Source organism: Bubalus bubalis, chromosome 9, assembly GCF_019923935.1.
Source record: "Bubalus bubalis isolate 160015118507 breed Murrah chromosome 9, NDDB_SH_1, whole genome shotgun sequence".
NCBI lineage: Eukaryota > Metazoa > Chordata > Mammalia > Artiodactyla > Bovidae > Bubalus > Bubalus bubalis.
Window position 1 is genome coordinate 50,133,803 of NC_059165.1, and position 24,347 is coordinate 50,158,149.

Here is a 24,347-nt window from a genome sequence, read left to right on the forward strand (position 1 = left end):
AGTCCATTACTGGAACCAACTGACACCTCTCCTCCTCTGGTTGTCCCACAACTGGATCCTTGAAAATTTACTGAAGTCACCTGAGCAAATAAGAGATATAGGTTTGATCCCCAGGTCAGGAAGATCCCCTGGAAGAGGGCATGGCAACCCACTCCAGTATTCTTGCCTGGATTATCCCTTGGACAGAGGAGCCTGGCAGGCTACAGTCCATGGGGTTGCAAAGAGTTGGACATGACTGACGTGACTTAGCATGCATGAACTTGAGCAAAAGAGGACTTCTCATTCTGGGGTAGATTCTACATTTCCCTCCTTCCTCTCATGCTTTTGACCTCATTCTCTAGCCCGGGGTGCCCAACCTCCAAGATCTAATGCCTGATGATCTGAGGTGGAACCAATGCAATAATAATAGAAATAAAGTACAGAATAACCGTAATGTGCTTGAACCATCCTGAGACCTCTATCCCCCTCCCCACTGGGCCATGGAAAAACTGTCTTTCACGAAACCAGTCTCTCGCCCACTCTGCTCTCCCCACACTTCAATCCACTAAACTGGGCCCATTTTGTCCCTAGGGAAACAAGCTTCTAGGAAGGTGGTGCTAGTGCTAAAGAACCCACCTGCCAATGCAGGAGATGTAAGTGCGGCGGGTTCCATCCCTGGGTTGGGAAGATCCCCTGGAGGAGGGCATGGCAACCCACTCCGGTACTCTTGCCTGGAGAATCTCATGCACAGAGGAGCCTAGCAGGCCACAGTCCATAGGGCCGCAAAGAGTCAGACACAACAAAAGCAACTTAGCACACATGCACAAGATACCATCATTGTCCTCCAGGCTCACCTGCTGCACTGACTGGTCTGAGACCACCTCCAGAGGTGGGAGACAGCCACATTCCTGCAGGGGGCTGGTCTACAAAGTGCGCGCCAGGCAGCCACTCCCTTGGCCACGAGGACAAAGGGCAAGTGCTGGAGGCCTGGGTGTTGCTGGACAGGTGCCCATGGCGACACCCACAAGAGAGGGTGGTGCTGTTGCCCAACCCAAGGAAGAAAGTGGTATGAGGTCATCGGAGCACTGGGGCATGACTCCTTGGGGGCAGGGTGCTATTGGGACCCCATGTGCCTGTGTGTGGCTTGGGCAGCAGAGGAGCTAGACCCTGGCCCACACTCACCCTCTGAGCCTCAGGCCCCTCATCTGAAGTTTGGGGCTCTATGTCCTGGGGCTGTTGGGAGAGTTAGGTGAGCTCAGCACATAGCCAGTACAGATTAAAGGCTCAACACAATTCATTCATTCAAGAAATATTCAATGAACGACAACCATGCATCAGGCCCTAGGCTAGCTTCTGGGGGTGCAGTGGGAACCAGATAGGCAATATCCAGTTCTGATGGGGCAATAGGCAGTCAATGGGACAAAAAGTAGTAAACAAGAAAGTACCTGGGATGATTAAATACCTTAAAGAAAAGAGAGCATGGTACTGCAACAGAAAGTGCACAGAACAGGAAGACCAGGGAAGGCTTCTCTGAGGAGGTAATATCTCAGCAGATCTGGAGGAGGCGAGGGGGCCTGGGAAGAGCATTCCTGACAGAGGCAACAGCATGTGCAAAGGCCTCACCACACTAGCTGGAAGATTACTCCTATTATCACTGGAGCCAAACCCTGTCTTCTCCATAGAAGCAGCACATAGAGCTGGGAGGACAACTAATTGGGCATCAGGAGAAGTGGCTTCCAGCTCTACACCATCAGAGGGCCAGGTAGGACAACCTGCACCAGCCTATAGATGGGTCTTTAAGGGTCTGTAAGCAGCCTAGTTTCCCTCGAGCTCCCTCCTTTCTCCTTCTTCCAACCCACGCACACCCTTTGCAGTCATCACGATCCCCACCTCCTGAGTTACCCCAGAAATGTGTGTGTGTGTGTGGCTGAGGCTTTAGTGGGACAGACAGAGGGGCAAAGACAAATATCTGATTCACTGCAGGATCATATCCGATCACCCTCTGCGGCTCCACTTGCCCCTCTGTAAAGTGGGAAAGCTGTTCAGGTGGTGCTAGTAGTAAAAGAACCTGTTTGCCAGTGCGGGAGACACAAGAGACGCGGGTTCGATCCCTGAGTCGGGAATACCCCTGGAGGAGAATGGCAACCCACTCCAGTGTTCTTGCCTGGGGAATCCCCAAGGACAGAGAAGCCTAGTGGGCTACAGTTCATAGGGTCCAAGAGAGTCGGACACAACTGAAGTGAATTAGCATGCACATACTCTCTCCTCTTGCTATCAGTTCAGTTCAGTCGCTCAGTCATGTCCGACTCTTTGCGACCCCATGAATTGCAGCACGCCAGGGCTCTCTGTCCATCATCAACTTCTGGAGTTCACTCAAACTCATGTCCATCGAGTTGGTGATGCCATCCAGCCATCTCATCCTCTGTCACCCCCTTCTCCTCCTGCCCCCAATCCCTCCCAGCATCAGAGTCTTTTCCAATGAGTCAACTCTTCGCATGAGGTGGCCAAAGTACTGGAGTTTCAGCTTTAGCATCAGTCCTTCCAAAGAACACCCAGGACTGATCTCCTTTAGGATGGACTGGTTGGATCTCCTTGCAGTCCAAGGGACTCTCAAGAGTCTTCTCCAACACCACAGTTCAAAAGCATCAATTCTTCGACGCTCAGCTTTCTTCACAGTTCAACTCTCACATCCATCCATGACTACTGGAAAAGCCATAGCCTTGACTAGACGGACCTTTGTTGGCAAAGTAATGTCTCTGCTTTTAAATATGCTATCTAGGTTGGTCATAACTTTCCTTCCAAGGAGTAAGCGTCTTTTAATTTCATGGCTGCAATCACCTCTTGCTATAACATGAGATTAATGTGAAGGTCAAGCAGAAATGCCAGATAAGGAAGTCACTCTGCTTTACACAGGCATCATAAAGGGGCCTTGTATCTGCTTCTGGGTCATCTGTATCCTGTGCTCTGGACTAAAGCTAGAAGGACAGAGAAGGGAGGAGACAACGGAGTTCATTCCAGACACTCTATGAATAGTATCTGATTGTTTAGGACCAAAGAAGTGTGTCTATGACAGGGAGCTTTCGAAAAACACAGACACTTAAGGGGCTGCTCTCAAAGATCCTCATTCAATAAGTCTGGGATGGCCTCAGACGTATAATTATTATTTTTTTTTTAAACTACACTGATGATTCTGATATGCAGTCATGGCTGAGAACTACTGATTAGTTCTACCAACTCTGGCAGGTAGGAGCTATTATTATTCCCATTTGAAGGTGAAGGTGAAGGTGAAGTCGCTCAGTCGTGTCCGACTGTTTGTGACCACGTGGACTGTAGCCTACCAGGCTTCTCCGTCCATGGGATTCTCCAAGCAAGAATACTGGAGTGGGTTACCATTTCCTTCTCCAGGGGATCTTCCCGACCCAGGGATCAAACTCGGGTCTCCCGCATAGGAGGCAGACACTTTAACCTCTGAGCCACCAGGGAAGCCCAGGAGCTATTATTATTCCCATTTGGGAGCTGGCAAATGAGAGCACAGAGTGGCTAACTCCTTGGGTCACACAGCTAATAGCCATAGAGCTAAGATTTAAAACAGACGGTCAGCTTTCTTTCATCACGATGCTACACAGTTTCTTGAAGCCAATCAGCATGTGACATAGGCCCTTTCTATTACTCCATGCAGCCTTGGAAATCCAAAAGACAACCTCTCACGTGACAAGATTGCATCAACTTTCAAAGAAACTTTTACAGCTAGACTAACTCCTTCTTTATCAGCCATTATCAAGAAATAATGTGTGCTCACAATAAGCTTCATTTATAGACAACTTTGAAATTTTTCCTCCTCTTGATAGACCTCCTGTTTTAGACAGTGACACCAAAATACATTTTACTTTCTTGCTTCCTTGAACAGAGACCACTGATTAGTATATACCTTTCCTCCGGGATGATACACCGTCTCTATGGTGCATTAGCTTTGTACTTTTGCAAAGTAATGTATTCAGAATAAGGGGGCTGCTTGCTCAGGCGCCAGTGGCTTTCATGCTGAATCCACGTGTTTCTGCCATGCACCCCACACCCCATGCTTGCATGGACACACTAACAGAATTGACTTGCTGCTTCTAATGTCCTGAGGCTTGGACAGGACTCCCAAGCTTGTAAGAACTGTGTGTAAACAAGGAGTGAATTGGCCCTAGGTGGGAAGGGTGAGGGGTGATCTTCTATGGAAGAGACTGAGTCTCCAGGTGATTCTGAACAAGGAATGATGGATCTGGCTTGGAGCTAATCCTCTTGGGCTGGAGAGTACAGTCCTGGGTTCCTGAATGATCCCTTTACCTCTCTGAATTCCCTCTCTACTTTTTTCCTCCAGAGTTAGGGCCAGACCCAATGGAATAAGCAGCTGGGCAATGGACATGAGGCCCGGTGTAAGGTGTTGGTTTTGGTCTCCCTGGAAGACGTGGCGACATTTGACCAAATCCCTCCCTGTAGATTCTGGAAGCTCTGAGCCCCTCCCCAGTCGGGCCAGAGCAACAGACTGAGTGTTTTAACATTCCACAAAGACCTGCCCACTAGAGGTGTGTTCTGATAGGGGGTTCTGGAGGCTCCAAAAGATGTTTGTCCTCTGATTCCTTTGTGTGCAAGGCTTATCTTGGAGACAAGGGCAGTGGGTTCCTTGTGCGGACTAGCACAATCCTCCTAAACTCCCCGCTCACCCACACATCCTAGCTCCACACACAGAGAAGAGGCTTCTGCGGCCAGGCAAATGGCTGGTGACTTTCCTGAAAGATCAAACGGCATTTGTTCATTCATTTAATAATTCAACAGATATTTATTGGGGGCCTACAGTATACCAGCCACTGTCAAGGCATTGGGAGATCTGATATTGAACCATCTTGACAAGATCCCTTTCCTTAGAAAGCTCTGGTCCTGACTGGTCAGAGAAGAGAGAACATAAAGAATAAACACATAAAAGTTATCACAGGCTGGGACCAGAGTTCTGCATTTAACAAGGCTCCAGGGAAGGTCCAAAATAAATACAGGTCTCCTCCCCATACAAATCTTCCCCCAAAGCAAATTCTCCTCTGTGCCCCACAGCACCCCCATCTCTGCTATAGGGACGCCACTTTGAGCCCCCTGCACTCTGTCTCTTCTCTTCCACATCCACTCACTTCCAGTGAGCACCCCCAAGCTGAGGCCAAGTTTAGACGCCTCCATCCCGCTGTCCATCACCCCATTCCAGTCCTTGTTATATGCTCAGCCAGATTGGTCACACTGCAGTGGATAAGACCATGTGCTCTGAAGCCAGGCAGACCTAGGCTCAAATCCCAGCCTTTCCATTGTCTGTCTGGGTGACAGAGGGCAAGTCACTGAACATCTGGTAGCTTTAGTTTTCTGGTTTGTCATAGCACCGACCTCTCCAAGTAGCTGAGAATCCTTTACCTGACAATGTACCTGAAGTTCCTATCTTAGTACCGGCACATATTAAGTGGTCATGAAATGTTAGCTACTTTCTATGCTTACTGTTATTAACAACAATACTAACAAAAACCTTTGCTGATGCCTCACCAGGACATTCAAAACCCTCATAGCCAGTTTCCCCATTTGCTTTGTTTTGGAGTGGCTAAAGGACAGATATAAACTAATCAGGGTGACAGAATACAAAATGAAGATAGGAGATGTAAATTCTGTCATAGACTATAGGATCACAGAGCAAAGGGGGAGCAATTCTCAGAGGGGGATTTAGGGGAGGCAGCCCTTGAGGCCTTGAAGGATGCTGCTGGAGTTGGGGAGGGGCAACAGATACCTCATGGTAGGGGTCCTAGGGGTTGCCAGGTATAGGCAAGGAACTGCACAACAATATTAGTACCATAAACTGGAAGTCAGCCTCAGTTTACCCAATTGCAAAGTTGGGTAAACCCCACTTCATAGGGTTCCTCTGAAATTAAATGCTCTTCTTGAAAGGGTTAGCAGTTTTTAACTGTTCTTATCATCATCACTGTTGAAGGATATGGTTGAAGAGGAGGGCAGTCTAGGAACACCAGGATTCATGTTAAAAATAATATATTGTTCTGCTCTTGTGGCAATGGGTACAGTGCTACATGGTCAACAGTACTGGAATAATAGATGGACAGATAGATGGATAAATGGGTAAGCATTTGAGGTCTTGGATGCTGTACTAAGGAGCTTGCTTCTGCAGGTCACTGAGGATGAGCCTGCAGATGTTTTGAGCAGGGGGTGTCGGGGTCTGGGGTCACTAGCAGCATGGAAGCTGGGTCATCCTCAGTGCCAAAGAAGCAGGGCAGGGCCCTCCCCAATGTCCTGGGTACCACACTTCTCTGAGAAGAGCCTGAGACCAGAAATAAGGTTCAAGCAGCCACGTTGCCAAGGCTGTTTGCCATGGCAACATCAGGGAGCCACTCGTGGGCCGGCTGCTGCAACTGCTCAGGGCCTGGTTTCTAACGTCTCCTCACTCTCCCTCTGCTAAATGACTCTGTTCTGCCAGGCAAGCACAAGGAAAAAACACAGCAGCAGAGCTGCCGGGGAGCATCCATCTCAGCCAAGCAGGGCTCGCCCGGCTGAGTTCCCAGACAGTGGGTCCCAGACAGTTGAGTCCCTGCTATGCAGAGCCAGCTCTGGCCAAGCAGACAGCAGCCAGGCTGGGCGATATGAAGGCATTCCCTAGTCTGCTCCCTGTCTGCTTCTTCACCTCAAGGTAAGGGCATTGAGCAAGATGGTCTCTAAGGCACTCCCAACTCCCTGAAAGCTCAAGTTTACCTTGGTGTATTTACATAATTACCACTGTCGTCTTCACAGGGGCTTACTATATGTCAGGTGGGTGCTTACTATATGTCAGGCAATGTGGCAGGCACATTTCTCTCCTGCAGTTATCTTAAGAACATACTATAATTATCACCAATTTTGCATGAGGTAACTGGGGTCAGAGAGGTTAAGACACTTGGTGAAGGTCACACAGCTAGTAAATGGCAGAATACAAATTTAAACCCTTGGCAATTAAACTCCATAGCCCAGAGCTCTTAATCACGGATATTTCTTCTCCTCTCTTTAAGTAGCATCTAACTGGATTTGCTTTTCGAAAAGTCAGCATGGGAATACTTGGCTAAGGCTGGAGGGGATTCCTCTCCAGTCCCCCCAGAAAGATAGGGTGAAGCAAATCATAATACTAGGAACCTCAGGGCTAAGACAGGATCAAGGACCAAGAGTTCAGTGGGAAGATAAATAGCAACGTCTGAATTATATTTGTCTGTTTTTTAACAATGGCTCCTATATACTGAGCATTTCTAAACACTTTACAGACATCATCTCAAACAGCCTTTTGTAAAACCCCTTGAAAAAGTAAAAGTGTTAGTTGCTCAGTACCGTCCGTCTCTTTGTAACCCCATGGACTAGCCCGTCAGGCTTTTGTCCATGGGATTCTCCAAGCAAAGAATACTGGAGTGGGTAGCCATTTCCTTCTTTAGGCGATCTTCCCAACACAGCGACCAAACCTAGGTCTTCTGCGTTGCAGGCAGATTCTTTACCATCTGAGCCACCAGTGAAGCCCAAGTGAAAGTGTTAGTCACTCGGTCGTGCATGCAACCCCATGGACTGCAGCCCGTCAGGCTCCTCTGTCCAGGGAATTCTTCAGGCAAGAATACTGGAGTGGGTTGCCATTCCCTTCCCCAGAAAACCCCTTAAGTATGTGCTACTATCAGTCCTATTTCCTAGATAAAAGTGCTAAGGCACACACACACACGCACACACACAAACTCTTGTGCCAAAGGCCACAGGGCTCACCCCAAGCAGGGTACAATCCTAGGATTCAAAGCCCTCTCAGCCACTGAAACAAATAATTAGAGCAAACCTTTGTTTTCTTCCCTAAAAGACAGAGCAGTAATTACAGGCCTTTGGGGATAATTAATCAAAGACTTTGCCCTTGACTTGTAAAAGTCTCTCTGGCCTCCTACTCTAGACCTGGGGCCCGGGTGGCAGCTCAGCCTCTGCCTTAAAGGAAGGGCAGGGCAGGAGCCCTGGAGCCTTGCTGCCACCAGAGCCTAGCTAGCTATGTGCCTTCAGGCCAGCTTCCTCCTCTCAGCTCTGTCTCCCAACCCTGTCTCCCTCAAGGGACGGTCCTGAGCGCCTAATGAGAAAACCCAAGGTCAAATGCATGTTAAAAAGCAGAAACATTACTCTGCCAACAAAGATCTGTATAGCCAAAGCTATGGTGTTTCCAGTTGTCACATATGGATGTGAGAGTTGGACCATAAAGAGGGCTGAGTGCTGAAGAATTGATGCTTTTGAACTGCGGTGTTGGAGGAGGCTCTTGAGAATCCCTTGGACTACAAGGAGATCAAACCAGTCAACCCTAAAGGAAATCAATCCTTAATATTCATTGGAAGGACTGATGCTGGAGCTCCAATATTTTGGCCACCTGATGTGAAGAGCCGACTCATTGGAAAAGACCCTGATGCTGGGAAAGATTGAACACAGGAGAAGAAGGGGATGACAGAGGATGAGACAATTGGATGGCATTACTGACTCAATGGACATGATTTGAGCAAGCTCTGGGAGTTGGTGACAGACAGGGAAGCCTGGTGTGCTGTTGTCAATGGGGGTTGCAAAGAGTCAGACATGACTGAGCGACTGAAAAACAAAGGTCAACTGCAAGAGGAATGGGTGAACCCACCGGGGTTTAGGCACAGTGAGAGCTGGAAGAACGTGCAGCCTGTTCCAGGAGGTGGTGATCTGCACCCCAGGACTCTACAGCCACCACAAAGCCTGGCCACCTCGGGCAGCAGAGGCTCTCCTCGGACCATCACCCTGTCCCTCCCCTAGAGCCAAGACCCACCCTCCCCTCAAGTTCTGATACCGCAAAAGAACTAGTCAGGGAGTAGGAGACCTAGGCCTCGTCCAACAAGGTGGCTTCTCCTTCTCTGCCCAGGGTCCCTCCCTTCTTCTGGGAATGGTAGGGGTTGATCTGATGTGCTCCAAGGTCCCTCCTGGAGAAGGCAATGGCACCCCACTCCAGTACTCTTGCCTGGAAAATCCCATAGACAGAGGAGCCTGGTAGGCTGCAGTCCATGGGGTCGTGAAGAGTCAACACGACTGAGCTACTTGACTTTCACTTTTCACTTTCATGCATTGGAGAAGGAAATGGCAACCCACTCCAGTGTTCTTGCCTGGAGAATCCCAGGGATGGGGGAGCCTGGTGGGCTGCCCTCTATGGGGTCGCACAGAGTCGGACACGACTGAAGCAACTTAGCAGCAAGGGCCCTCCCAAGCCAAGGAGAGTGAGCTGCTCAAGAAAGTGAAGTCACTTAGTCATATCCGACTCTTCTGTGACCCCATGGACTGTAGCCTAGCAGGCTCCTCTGTCCATGGGATTTTCCAGGCAATAGTACTAGAATGGATTGTCATTTCCTTCTCCAGGGGATCTTCACAACCCAGGCATCGAACCCAGGTCTCCCGCATTGTAGGCAGATGCTTTACCATCTGCGCCACCAGGAGCTGCTCAAGAACCCATGTTCAAATCCCAGGTTAGACACTCACTAGCTCCCAGACCCTGCATGACTGCTTTAACCTCTCCGTGCTTCAAGTTCATCACTTACAAAATGGGGAAAACAGAAGCAATCTCACACTGCAAGAAACCGTTGCAACAGTATTCAAGTCTCTTCACAGATACACACTGAACAGCCACAGATGACATGTGGTCTGTGAGTGGATGAACAACAGTGGCCGCTTGTCAAAAATGGCCAAAGCCAGGTGACAGTGGCATGGATATTCTCGATTCCCTTCCTGCCACTGGCCTTGTACGTTCGCTATTTTTCCATGATAAAATGTTTAAAATACGAAGTTCTTTGCAGAGAACCTGACACCTAGTCATATAAAACATTGTTCTGCTCAAAAATTTGCCTACCTAACGGGTAAACACAAAGCCAGACTAGGATAAAAATATTTTTTCTTGCCCTTCCTGAGCTGTCATTCTAGTTATAGGGATAAAAGCACACAGGCACAGCTTTCTCAGGCGGTCCAGTGGTTCAGACTCCACACTTCCATTGCAGGGGACATGAGTTTGATCCCTGGTCAGGGAACTGAGATCCTGTGCTGCACGGAAAATAAAACAAAGCACTAGCAGAGAGTAAGTGGCACCCTCCATGTCAGCAGAACAGTGTGCTTCACAGGCTTTCCAGAGTGGTCACGTGTGAGCAGGGGCTTGAAACACAGGTAGGCTATGAATATATTAAAATGCTGGGGATGAATGTCTGGAGAGGAACTTTCAGGTCATTCCAAAAGATTTTTTAATCTGCCTCGTCTGATGAACACGTGCTCTGAAGAGGCTCATAGTCTAGCTCATTTACTCACCCAGTGAGGATTCTGAATGGCTACTGTGTTCCAGGCATTTGTCTATTCATTGTGGGAAAAAAGTGTTTAACAAAGTGAACAAAAATCCTTGCCCTCATGGAGCTTAACAATCTGGAGTGATTTCCTAAACACTTAAGGAGACATATGTTACAAGAGATGCATCTATCGTTGGGTACTTCTATGCCATGCATTCTGTGAGGTGCTTTAAATCCATATGTCCTTTGATTTTCATTGACTCCATAGTGAAACAGCTTTATCATGGAAGTACTATTTATCGTTATCTCTACACCTGAGGAAATGGAAATTTGGAGAAGTCACGTGACATACCAAAGGTCTCACTGCTGGTAAATCACAGAACCAGGACTCAAACCAAGCAGGCTGACTTCAGAATGCTCTCTGTTACACATGGGATGGAGCAGTGGTACCTGGATGTGAGATGTCACCAAAATGATAGCATGGGAGCTGAGTCTTATGCAGGATGAATAACGCAAATAGAAGAAATTCCAACAGGAGACAGAACATAGCTGCATGAGCCAATACCTCCTGGAAGATTCATGACATAGCCTGGGGCAGGCCAGGATCCCAAAGAGAAAGCAGACAGCTTGGGATAAAGTCAGGGGCCTAACTCTTCAACCTCGAGTACCTGAAGGCCTTAGCACATGAAGTTAAACTTCAGGTTTGCATTTAAGAGTACTTGGTGGCTCAGACAGTGAAGAATTCACCTGCAATGCAGGAGACCTGGGTTCAGTCCCTGAGTTGGGAAGATCCCTTGGAGGAGGGCATGGCAACCCACTCCAGTATTCTTGCCTGAAGAATCCCCACGGACAGAAGAGCCTGGTGGGCTACAGTCCACGGGGTCTCAAAGAGTCGCAGACACTGAGCAACTAAGCACAACAAGGAGCCATGCATGATGTGTGAGCAACGGGGTGGCATCAGACACATGCTCTAGGAGGACTGATCTGCCATCGGGGCTGAGGACAATCAGGAGAGGACAAAGTCTGGTGTGATAGTAAATACAGGAACCCAGTTGTGAATGGACAAGGACCCAGACTGGAAATCAGGGAGAGTAACAGGAAGGTCAATCCAGTTCAATTGATTCCTCATCAGCTGAGTGTCCACAGGATGTAATTGAGGCATTCAACTATGTTGGAGAGGGAGAGACAGTAAACAACCCTGCTCATTCTCTTCTAAATGACTTTATTTGGGTTCCCTCCATCCTTATCACAAGAATTGTGCTTCCCTTTCTTACAGAGAAAAGTTTGTATGGGCAGGAGTTAATTCTATCCTTCTATCCTTGATCTTGCCCTTCTAAAGTGTTTCAGAGACAGAAGGATTCAAAGTTTTGTGCACAACAGATGCTCATTTTATGTACATTCTATTATTTAATTTCCAATCCTGAGAGTTAGGGCCTAGTATCCCCATTTCATAGATTGAGGAACAGAAGCCTAGAGAAGTAGTTCTGCCTTCTCTCTTGACAATTTGCCTTCATTTGCTCAAGGTGCTAGAAGACAATTAATAGAAAAAGAGTAGTCCCTGTCTTCATGGAACTTGGAATCAAGAGGTCTGGGGACCTTGCCCACTGATCCTGGCATTTCCACTTATTCCAAGGTAATGCAGGTAGATCATCTTCAGCAAGTCAATGAGTTTTCTGAAAATGCCTCAGCTGTAAAATGGGAATAATGACATCTATACTTTGTAGAATCTTTATGAGAACAAAATGTAATAATGCAAACAGAAGGCTCAGCAGAGCACACAGCACATAGAGGATGCTCAATAACTGGCATTGATGATGATGATAATGCAGGAGGAGATAGCTATTAATACTGCAATGCTTATGTTAGGAACTCGCTTCCCAGCATAAGCCCCCATTTGCAAGGCTTCTTCTGACTCAAACCAGTATTCCTTCTTTTGTTCTAGAGAGAGAAGGAAGAGGGTGACTCACATGCTGGCAATGCTGAAGCTTCTGGCTAGCCTGCAGCAGCTGGGGAGAGGAAAGCCCTAGGGTGAAGGGGAAACATAAACCCCAGGGCCCAGTTGCTGGGCCACTGCCTTTCCTGGGTTCCACAAGCATCCTGATCATTAGCACCAGCTGGGAAGCCCCAGTGAAAGTGAACCCTGGGTCTCTGGTAAACAGAGCCAGCAAATGTGTCCCCTTCTGCGCTCAGGTGAAAGAGTTAAGTCTCCTGGGTCTCACACAGATGAAGAGTGGGTAAAGGCACCCAGCAAAGGTTGCACTTCAACCTGCCCCATAGATGGCCAGAACTTTGACTTGGAAAAGAAGTTACCCCTGGTTTCAGGGGCTGTGGAGGCAGCAGCATCCCAGACCAAGCAAGTCAACACTAGTCAAGCCATTTTTTCCAGTTCTCCATGTGGCAGGTGCTCCTTCGGGTGTTCAGATCCAGTTTTAGAACAACAAGGAAACAGCATACCAACTGAAAAATGGGCCAATTTTACTAACACGACATTTCACAGAACAGACCATAAATGGCCCATAATCATTTGGGGAAAAGGTTCAGCAGCACAAGTCATCAAAGAAATGCACATTAAACCAAAGAGACACTGATGTATAGAACAGTCTTATGGACTCTGTGGGAGAGGGAGAGGGTGGGAAGATTTGGGAGAATGGCATTGAAACATGTAAAATATCATGTATGAAACGAGTTACCAGTCCAGGTTCGATGCACGATACTGGATGCTTGGGGCTGGTGCACAGGGACGACCCAGAGGGATGGTATGGGGAGGGAGGAGGGAAGAGGGTTCAGGATGGGGAACACATGTATACCTGTGGCGGATTCATTTTGATATTTGGCAAAACTAATACAATTATGTAAAGTTTAAAAATAAAATAAAATTAAAAAAAAAAAGAAATGCACATTAAACCAATAAGGTGACAAAATTTATTGATGAATAGACTGGTAAAAATGAAAAACAATTAAAATGCCAAGAGTTTTCTGGGTAATGGGCAACTGGGTATTCCCACACAATGCTAGTGTGCAAATTAGCACAATCTTTCTAGAAGGCAATCCAGAAATGTGTTTACCAAACGCCTGCATAGTTCCTTTGACAGAGTAATTCATTTCTAGGAATTTAAATGAAGAAAAGAAGACATACGCAGAGATATTCATTTCAGCATGGCTTACAAGAACAAAAAAATATATATATATACAACTACTTACATGACTAACAATAAAGGATTGATTAAATACCTTTTGGTTCAACCCTCAATATTACATAACCATTAAGATATTAAGATACTAGGTAGAATACTTGCTGATGTGGAAAGTATATTGTTTGGAGGACAAAAAAAAGCATGTTGGAACAGTGTGATTCCAAGTTACAATTACTATACAAAGAATGATTCCATTTTTGTACAAAAGATAAAATCCATAGGAATCAATAGAAAAGAAAAAGTCAGAAAACACATATAAAAATTAATGGTGGTTATGTTTGGGTAAGATTACATATTTTCATTTTTTTTCTTTATGCTTGCCAGTGTTTCCTAACAATTCTATTATTAAATATTTTTAAATGATAAGGGGTTGGACTTGATGATTTATAAAGATCCTGCCATCTCTGACAGTTTGCACATCTATGATTGATGTCCCAAGTGTCTTCAAACAACCCATATTTAGTGTAGGCTTACTATGTGGTCTCTGGAGCCTAAGTCACTGCCCACAGCTGCAGCCCTCTGCATTCCTCTCTCCCCATACTGGGCCCAGCTGTCCCCCCAACCAGCCTGAGAGCGTCCCTTGTCTGTCATTTCTGTGCCTAGCCAAGAGCTAAGCAAAGGAGCTCAGCACGGTGACAGGTGACACAGGGGCACAAAGACATGAAAGGCACAACTCTAGTTCCAGAATCTTACTGGGCCACAGGATTCACACACAAAATGCTTGGTTGTATAACACAGACTAAGACAACCAGAGGCTAGGGAAAGCAGGGCAAGCTGGGCTAAAGAGGCCTGCTAGAGGAGAGGGCCACACAGGGATGGTGGGTGAGGGCACTACAGGCAGGGGCCCGGAACAAGGAGAAGCCAACACAAAGTCCTTTGCGACACATGCCCCAAACCTTTCCAAGAAACTTTCACAACCCTTAATCTGTTGAATTTCTGAACTTTGACCTGAATGGGTATAAGTTAAGTCTCCACAACAGAAATCCTCCCTCTATCTAACCCAGGATTAGCTGCCAAAGACAAGTCTTTGGGATAAAGCTGATAAATTACCTTTCTACTCACTCTCCCCACGCCTTCCAAAGGGGGAGACGGTGAAGGGGAGGGCCAGGGAGGGTCCAGGGGGAGGAGAGGAAGTTACAGGAAGGACCAGACATTTCACATGCAAAGAGTGCTCACCCCCAACCACCGGGCCTTGGGCTTCTCTTGCCGGCATCACCAGCCCCATTTGACAGATGGGAGAAAGGAGGCTCGAGGGTTAAAATGGCTTGCTCCGGGGTCACCCAGCCAGAGAGTGGGGAAGGAGACTCCACTCAGGCCTTCTGACTCCAAGTCCAGTGCTATTTCGAGGTAACACACAGGACCTGGAGTCAGGAGCCCTGGGTGGCTCTGTCACCCACTGGCTGCGTGGTCCTGTACCAGCCGTCCAGCCCTCACAGCCTCGATCCCCAACTGTAAAATGAGGAGGCCGGCGAAGACCCGCCCAGGTCCTCTTCCGGCTGGTTCTCGGAGCCTTCTAGGGGCGGCTGCCAAGCTCCCCCTATCAATTACACTTCCCAAGTTGGGACGGCAGAGATCACCCGAAGGGCCTCAGCCCATCACGTGGTTACATAAAAAAAGCAAAACGTCCCAGATTAACTTCCACTGCACTGCTTCTGCTGATACACGATTACCCAAATTTCTAGTTTCCTTTGGTGAAATTTGTCTGCTAGGTAGGCACTCTGGACGGCTAAAAGGGCAAATGTGAGCCGAAGAACACAGAAGATGGTGTTGAAACCTAGGGTCGGGTCCAAAGTGGACGAGTTCTTCCTGTGGGTCTCTGGACGAGTCTGGCTATTTCAGGCCTCCTATATCCGCGTCTTAGTAGAGGGGTTTGGAGATACCCCCGGACAAGCGAGAGGGCCGAGGGTAGAACTTGTCTAGCAGCAACTCTGCCCACCCTGTATCCAGTCCCCCCGGTCCCATGCTGTCGGCTAGAGGGCTGGGGGCTAGGGGGCTGTGGGCGCGGTGGTGGTGCCGAGGCTGGGATCGGCCTTCGGAGCAGACAGGGGCCCGGGGCGAGTGCCGGCACCCGGTGACTGCCACTGGAGCTCCACTGCAGTTTCGTCAGAGGTAAAGGTACGCGCCCGATGCGCGCGGCGTGTGCACACAAACACACACTACCGCGCGCAGACCATTCATCACTTTTCCCCGGGCCTGGAGAAGCACGATCATACGCCACTAGCCCCTGAGGCCCGTGCCCGGAACCCACCCAAGCGATCCCGCCACCGACCACGAGGCCCCGCGGCTCCCTGACGCATGGACGTCCGCAGCGATCAGGGACCGGCCTTCTTCTGCGTGTGGCGGGCTTCCTCTCGGCGACACCCCGCCACATCGCGCGGTTCCAGCAGCCAGCGGGACTCGCCACCCAGAGTCCCCCAGAGCTGAACGTCTTGGCTGCTGCGTCCCCTCCAAGTCGCATCTCAAGGCAAGGAGTCAGCTAGCAAGCCTCTCCCCGCCCACCCGGTCCCATGACAGCTGCTGCCGCCCAAAGACAGGCAGATATAACAAGAAGCAAAGTTTCCCTCTCTCCCCTCCCACATCCCGCCCCCCTCCCCCTCCCTTCCAGTGTTATGCAAAACAAGCCGGCACCGGCGCTCAGACTCCAGGTACCAAACCAGCCCTAGCAAGCCGCGCCCGGTAGAGCCCAGCAGCCCCTCTGCCTCCGGCGTGCACCCGCATCCGGGGTCTCATTCGCGGCTCGGCTGCACCCCCAGCCTCCCCGCTACCCGTGCCGGGGTGGCCGTAGAAAAAAACCCTAACTATGGGGCCAAACTTTATGCTTGCAACAGGCATGGGGTGGGGAAAACTGGGGAACGGGTAGGGGGCGCGCACTCCCTGTGCGGGCATTTTCCGGGCAGTTTATCCCAGCAGCAACCGCCCCCCCCCCCCGCCGCCCCCGTTTCCAAGTAACCAGCTTCCTCGCCCCTCCCGGCCCAACGGAGCACCCTCCCCTGTCACGCGCGTGTCGCCAGTGGGTCTCCCAGGCGCAGCCTGAGCCCGGTTCGCCGCCTCGCCTTCCCTTCCCCCAGCATCGCCGAGTGCGCACCAGGGGCCGCGCGCTGCAGGGGGACCCAGACGCCCCCAGACAGTCCTCCGGCCCCATCCTGCCGGGCTTTCGCCCCCGGGGACTCCACCGGGTAGCGAAACCAGGAAGGTGCTATCCCCGCCCGCATGTCCACGTGCCCTGCAGACCCCTATGCCTTCAGCGGGCAATTGGCAGAAAACTCCGCGCTGCGGGAGCTTTTGGAGAGCCTCGAGGGGGCTAGCTGTAGCAGACCTGGTACCCGAGACCGGAGGATCAGGGGACTCCGGGGACCGGGACAGGCGCCTGCGCCGGGGCCACAAGTCCACGTGAAAGTACGGCAGCAAGTGCCGGGAGCCTAAGGGCGCGCCTTCTGCACCCAGACTCAGCATGAGGGTCCCCCACACCTGACGCGGCTCAACCTCTTCAAGGAAGCACCGAATCCCCCAGCTCAGCTGGCAGGGGGGTAGGGGTGGGCCGGACTCCAAGCAACCAAGGCTAGACCCTCCCCGGCGGCCGTAGCGACCTCAACGGTCCGGCATGCGTGGTGGGGGGACCTCCAGCTCCCTGTCCCCAGAAAGAAGTGCATCGCAGGGTGCATGGAAGGGGGCCTCTGCAGTCTGGAACCCCCGATCCCCTCAATGCGCCCACCGCTGCCTCCCGGCCTCCGCGGCTGCGGAGGCAGCCCCCGCAGCTCAGCGGCCCTGGCTACCCGGCCGTGGCCCCTGCTGATCTTACCTGCGTGTCCGCGAGATAGTTGAGGAAGAAGGAGGAGAGCTCCTCGTCCAGCAGCGAGCCGCAGTCGTTCCCCGCCATCTTCCAGCCGCGGCTGCAGCGTGCGGCGGAGTCAGCGCCGAGCCGGCCGGGGGGAGGGAGGGAGCGAGCGAGCGAGGGAGGCGGGAGGAGGGAGGGCGGCCGGCGGGAGAAGGGAGGGCGGAGCTCAGGCCCCCGCTGCCGCAGGGCCGCTGGCCGCGGGGGCGGGGCCGCAGGGCGCCCGCGCAAGCCGGGGGTCGCACCCCCACTTCCCTGCGCAATGTGTGGCGCCGGGATCCTCGCCCGCGGCCCCCGGCCCGGGAAGAGAGCGCCCGCAGCCGGGTGACGGTAGTCAGCCAGCAGCCCGATGCCTGCGCAGCAATGCAGGCAGCCCACTGCTCCTGCCGACCGAATCACGTTGCGTTAGCGCTGGGCGGGTCCTTACGAGACAACCTGCTTCGGCACAGCTGGGGAAACTGAGGCCTCAGAAAGCAAAGGACCTCGTTTGATGCCACGATGTAGTTTAATACAGGAAAACAAAGCCCAGGTCTGACTGCCCTAAAGGCTTGAGTGTCTCGCTGGGCTGCAGCCAGAGAGGGAGGGATACCATAGGTCAAAGGTGGAGAAATCAAGGAAGGCTCCTCGGAGGGGGGGGCTTTTTAAAAAAAATCTTTTCTTTGGAAGATGCGTTGACCCATATTCTTAACTATCTCTCTCTCTGGCTTCCTTCACTGTGTACTTCGCCCCCGAAAACTTCAACTCCTTCTCTGACCATGTCCACAGTGCCTTGAAGTAGCCAGCTTCCTGCTGGCCCACTGGCCTCCCAGTTTCTTGGGTAAGCCATCCGACTACGGAATACTGTTCCCTGTCTGCGGACATTGACCGAGTAAACCACATCTTCATTGTATCCTTCCCTGCTGCTCCTCGGACTGTCAACTCCCTCTCCTGCCACTTCCATCATTCCCGGCTGCCTTAGCTCTGCAGACCTTTAAAACACTGGTAACGGTTGCCATTTTAGCGTAGTTACAGTGAAGATTTGATCTTCAGACCTCTTCCTACTAGACTTTAAAGACCCATGAAAGCAGGGCCTGAGTTTGCTTTTGCACATACTGTCTCCAGTGCCAGGCACATAGTAGGTTCTTAGTAAAGTGTTAACTAAAAATCCCAGAGGATTTAGATCTCCCATTACCATCACCACACATTTCGTAGATAAGAAAACTGCCTAGGGTCAAGGGTATGCATGGAGTGAGTGCCAGGGCCAGATCCAGAGCCCCCAGGCCTCCTGACGCCAGCCTTGAACTTTCATCATCATGCCCTGCTGTTTGCCAGCCAGGAGATGAGGGCACCACCTGGGTAAAGGCAGAAAGGCGAGAAGATTTCAACCTGTTTTATTGGGCCCTCCTGCCGCCTGCTGTCCTCCCATCCCAAGCTAGCAAGGCCTGCCCCACCCTGCCCACCCTATCTGGCTCCCTCCCAGCCGGAAGAGGAAAGGAGAGTACAGGGAGAGTCCCCAGTACACCTGCTCAGACTTGAACACCAGAGCAGGAGCTTCCTTCTCCAGTTTGAGGTTCCCAGAACCAGAGGGCGTGATTTCACTCTTTGGGCTTTAGTTCAGGGCGCTTTTAAGGAACAATGGATCCCAAGAGAAAGCCTACATGGAGCTTTGGAGCGCTAGCCTGGGAGTCAGCAGTCCCAGGCTCTGGTCCAGCCCATCACATCTCACTCCAGTATTGGGCAACGCAGGGAGTTAAGAGCGTGGGCCCTCTAGTCAGAGTGCCTGGTTTTGAGCACCTGCAAGTCATTTATTCTCAGGCTTTGGTTTTCTCATCTACACAAATGGGGACCATAGAATTACTTACTTAAGAAGGGTGTTATGATGATCGAGGAGCTAACATATGCAAAGTGTTTGGTACAGTACCTGACTTCATGGGGGAAGTGCTAACCTCTCTGGTCCTTTGTTTCCTCATCTGTAAAAATGGGGGTGAAATATATATCCCCTGAAGCCCTGGCCAGCGTTATTTTCCTCTCTTCCAGAGCTTATATGCTACTGGCTACCTTGAACTCCAATAGGTCTGAATTTGAATCCTGGTGCTCACTAGCTTTGTGCTAGTTTACTTAACCTCTCTAAGCCTCAGTTTCCACCAGGTAGGGATCTTGAGAAGACTGAATGGAACAATGCATGTAAAATTAATTGCTTGGTTCTGTAGCCTGCAAAGAGGAAGTGCTGATTCTCACAGTCATCATGACTACTGTCACCAGGATCATCACCTTCAGCACTAAAGACGTGTGCTCTCCTGAGCCCATGCTTTTTTGCTGCTGCTTGTAGACATCAGAGCCAGAGCCTCCCAGGACGCTGTTTCCAAGAAGCGTCCCTCCCAGATCCAGTCTCACCTCTGATTGGTGTTATGCCCCTTATTGCCCAGAGGCCATTCTTGGAGGGTCCCCAAGACTAGCCATCTCCAGCCTTGGCCTGGCAGAGCTGCAGTGCCAGACAGGGCCTCCCAGGGAAGCCCTCAACAGCGCCACCCAAAAGCTTTTGTCTTTAATTGCCCAGCTATAGGGCCTTTCTCACTAATCCCTGTATCCTCAGAATGGGCTACTCGTTGGCAAGAGACTCAGATGAGAAGGCACCTGACCTGAGATATCTAACTTCTTTTACAAAAACATCTTATCCCAAGGATTCCTTTATTAAAGGCCACTCAATAGATTCTCAACCTCTTCACATTCTCTGATCCATAAAAGCCCTCAAGAAACCTAACGGGCTATATAATCTTCTGCAATTACCGTCCCCTCTCTGAGGCTGTTTCCATACCTGTAGAAAACAAAAGAGTTGGGCTAAATCGACCTCTACTGAACCCTCTAGCCCAGATATTATGGGCGTTTATAGATACCAGCCCAAACTTAACAGTTTCTCTCTTCTGCACATGTGCCAGACAACTGAGCTTATTATCATCTCAGATTGACTTCAACAACCCTGAGTATTTGGCGGTGTGATATCCATTTTATGACTGAGGAAACAAATGCTTAAAAGGGGTTGAAATGATTAGTCTAAGACCAAGCAGAGACACAGCTGAGATCTGAAGCCAAATCTGTGCACGGTATAAACCGCAGACCCCAGTCATGACAGATACCTGGTCCCTGTCACCAGAGATTAAAATTCAATAGGTCAACAGTGGGCCCAGGAATCTGCATTTAATAGGCTCCCCTAAATGACTGTGCTGCAGGAAACTACCCATCAGTCAATAGACATTTGATGAGCACCCACTAAGTGCCAGCTGGGATGATGTGAACCATGGATAAATCAGTGAACACAACAGCTGCCACCCCTGCCCACACTCTATTCAGAACAATTGCTTAGTAAATTTTTGCTAGTGAATGGGGGAGAGGGGACGTGACTCTTGATCATCACTGAAGTTTCCTGCCAGCTGCCCACAACTCGGTAATTCTCTGACCCAGGCCAGGGAGTCTGACACACCAATTTCCCACCTATTTCTCCAGTCCCAGGAGACAGGGATTCAAGCCAAGAGGAAGTAAGAAGTCACCCGGTTTGTATTGTTAATTTAGAGAGCTGGCTCTGTCTCCTATTGAATTGTAGAACTTGAGAATTGTGGAATGTATGTTACCCATCAGCTTCGCTGAACACGTAAGAGAACGTGGCCGAAGCCACACACCCCTTCGGGACAGAGCCGGGACTAGAAGCCGGGGCTTCAGGTTGGATGCATCATCATCAGGTGTCTTCACAGGACAGACTTCTTCTTATGCTTGAGCCTGTGGAAGAAACCACCCAGCTGTGTCAGTTGAGGGTCTCAGAACTGGGGACTAGAGCTTTCAGTGCTTGAAATTCTATCATAGGACTTCCCTGGTAGTCCAGTGGTTATGACTCTATGCTTCCACTGCAGGGGGCGTAGGTTTGGGGAGGTTCCACATGCCACACAGTGGAGTCAGAATAAAAAAAAAGTAAGTCCAGCATAAGCAAAGCATTTCTTTATGTTGCCCTCTTCTCCCTGTAGGGCCAACTTATAAACTCACCAGTACATTTAGGGGATACTTAGCAGATCACTGTCTCTTTTACATACTACAAATGCTGAAAAGGGTTCCCAAATCAGCAGGTGAGGGGCACTAAACAGCTGTGAAGTCACCTATGACTGTTTCCCAGTTTTGCAAGTGCAGGTTTTCATTCACTCGCCTCTGCCTTGTTAATGACTGTGCACAAAGCATGGGAATAATGAAGCAGGGTAGGAATAGAAACACCTGCTTTTTCTTCATCTGTCCACAGAGCAAAATGATCCTAGACAGGTGTGACAGGTATAATGGTCCCTCATTATACCCATTTGATAGATGGAGAAACAAAGGTCCAGTGATACGAATATTCTGTTTTTTTACAGAGATGTAAATTCTACCAGGTTATTTTATATATATATATATATATATATATAAAATACATAATTAGATGTATAAAATACATATATATGTGTATTACATATATAATATAATACAGCAACATTTAAAGAGTTACCTGAATTAAAGGGCAACATCTAAATTTAGTATCTCTAGCAAATAAGGCAAGCAGATGGTAAGAATGCCTGAGTACCTATTGTTTGTGAATATCTTTATACTTTATCACTTTGGGATCTTTTTAAGGATCAACCTATCTGTCCTACCTGACCTAGAATTTTGTGTGGATCAAGTTCACTTACAAAGGACTTTGAACTTCACATTCACTATCCTAAATCATCAATAATGCTCCTTTGGAAACATATCCTAAGGATCTGATTCAAAAACTGGAACTGCTACAGCATAATGTTTATGTAGAGAAGTGGACAACAGAGGATGAGATGGTTGGATGGCATCACCGACTCGATGGACATGGGCTTAGGTGAACTCCAGGAGTTGGTGATGGACGGGGAGGCCTGGCATGCTGCGGTTCATGGGGTCGCAAAGAGTAGGACATGACTGAGCGACTGAACTGAACTGAGATAGATAAATAGATAGATAGATTCAATAAATATTTTTAGAACCTGCCAGATGCTAGGCACTGTGCTACAGGCCCACAAATAGTAACCATAATATAATCTTTGCTCTCTTGTAACTCACAGCTGTGATCTCTACAATATGCAGGGGAGAGACTAGTCAACATGCTAGGATGTAATAAGTCTTTTTTTTAAAAAAAAGATTATTTATTTCTGAATGCACCAGGTCTCGTTACTGCACTTGGGCTTTCTCTAGTTGCAGTTCGAGCGGGGGCTACTCTCTGGTTGTGGTACTCGGGCTTTTCGTTGCAGTGGCTTCTTTTGTTGTAGAGCACAGGCTCTAGGCATGGGCTTCAGTAGTTGTGGCATGGGGACTCAGCAGTTACCGTTTGTGGGCTCTAGAGCACAGGTTCAATAGTTGTGGGGCATGGGCTTAGTTGCCCCATGGCACGTGGAATCTTCCTGGATCCCGATCGAACCCATGTCCTCTGCATTGGCAGGCGAATTCTTAACCACTGGACTACCAGGAAAGCCCTGTAATAAGTTTTTTCATGGAGGAAGCTGGGGGGCTGAAAGCTGGGTGGGACTGGGAGAACAGCCCATGGGAGAGGTGGGATCCTGAGCCAAGACAATGAAAGTAGTAGGAGGGCTCTGGAAGAGTGAATGGGTGGAGGCCACATTTTAGAGTTCGAATCACTAGGCTTTGGTCATAGATAAGAAATGATGGGCTGATTACAGGGAAGAGTCAGGACATCCAGGCTCTGGCTTCAGTGGATGATGAGTCTTAGAGAAGAGGCAGCTCATAAGGGTTCTCCTGAGTATAACCTCAGATATGCAGATGACACCACCCTTATGGCAGAAAGTGAAGAGGAACTAAAAAGCCTCTTGATGAAAGTGAAAGAGGAGAGTGACAAAGTTGGCTTAAAGCTCAACATTCAGAAAACTAAGATCATGGCATCTGGTCCCATCACTTCATGGGAAATTGATGGGGAAACAGTGTCAGACTTTATTTTTTTGGGCTCCAAAATCACTGCAGATGGTGACTGCAGCCATGAAATTAAAAGACCCTTACTCCTTGGAAGGAAAGTTATGACCAACCTAGATAGCATATTCAAAAGCAGAGACATTACTTTGCCAACAAAGGTCCATCTAGTCAAGGCTATGGTTTTTCCTGTGGTCATGTATGGATGTGCGAGTTGGACTGTGAAGAAGGCTGAGCATCGAAGAATTGATGCTTTTGAACTGTGGTGTTGGAGAAGACTCTTGAGAGTCCCTTGGACTGCAAGGAGATCCAACCACTCCATTCTGAAGGAGATCAGCCCTGGGATTTTTTTGGAAGGACTGATGCTAAAGCTGAAACTCCAGTACTTTGGCCACCTCATGCAAAGAGATGACTCATTGGAAAAGACCCTGGGAGGGATTGGGGGCAGGAGAAGAAGGGGACGGCAGAGGATGAGATGGCTAGATGGCATCACCGACTCAATGGACGTGAGTCTAGGTGAACTCCGGGAGTTGGTGATGGACAGGGAGGCCTGGCAAGCTGCGATTCATGGGGTCGCAAAGAGTCGGATACGACTGAGTAACTGAACTGAACTGAACTGAACTGAGTATTTTCAGATGACTATGGGACAAGAGGAGGCATACAGGGGGAGCACACTGATACCAAGCAAAAAATTGGAAAGAACCTTAGCATCTGGTAAGACAGAGCAGTTCAATTCCACACTTAGCTACAGACAGTAGACAAAAGCTCACACATGTGTACAGAGAACTGTGTTCAAGGGTGTTCATTGCAGTATTATTAATTATGGTAAAAAAAATACAACTTATAGGAAAAAATGAACTGTGTGGTGAGATCACACAATGGAATATTAGACAATTGTGAAAATTAATAACAGCTGCATGAATCCACAAAGATAAAACACAAAAGCAATGAGTGAGATAAACAGGCAGCCTAAGGATACATACAATGTTATACTATGCATGTAATATTTTTAAATATGCAAAATAATATTCCATTGCATTGGCCAGTACACATATATGAAGTAAAAGCATAAACATGGAA

General features: G+C 49.2%; 1 protein-coding gene across 6 annotated transcripts in view; it reads right to left on the reverse strand.

The window, feature by feature from the left end:
• PPARGC1B (PPARG coactivator 1 beta) overlaps nt 1-17,633 on the reverse strand; it is a 121,082-nt gene extending 103,449 nt beyond the window's left edge. For 2 of the 6 annotated variants that reach the window (XM_044947469.2, XM_025292428.3), the window contains exon 1: nt 17,301-17,484. In XM_044947469.2, the coding sequence (XP_044803404.2) occupies nt 17,301-17,378 (78 nt within the window). In that variant the 5' untranslated portion in view covers nt 17,379-17,484. Of the gene's footprint in view, nt 1-17,300 lie in introns of all 6 variants that reach the window. The other 4 variants (XM_025292430.3, XM_025292431.3, XM_025292429.3 and 1 more) reach the window with 4 other exon arrangements.
• Between the last annotated feature and the right edge of the window lie 6,714 nt (nt 17,634-24,347).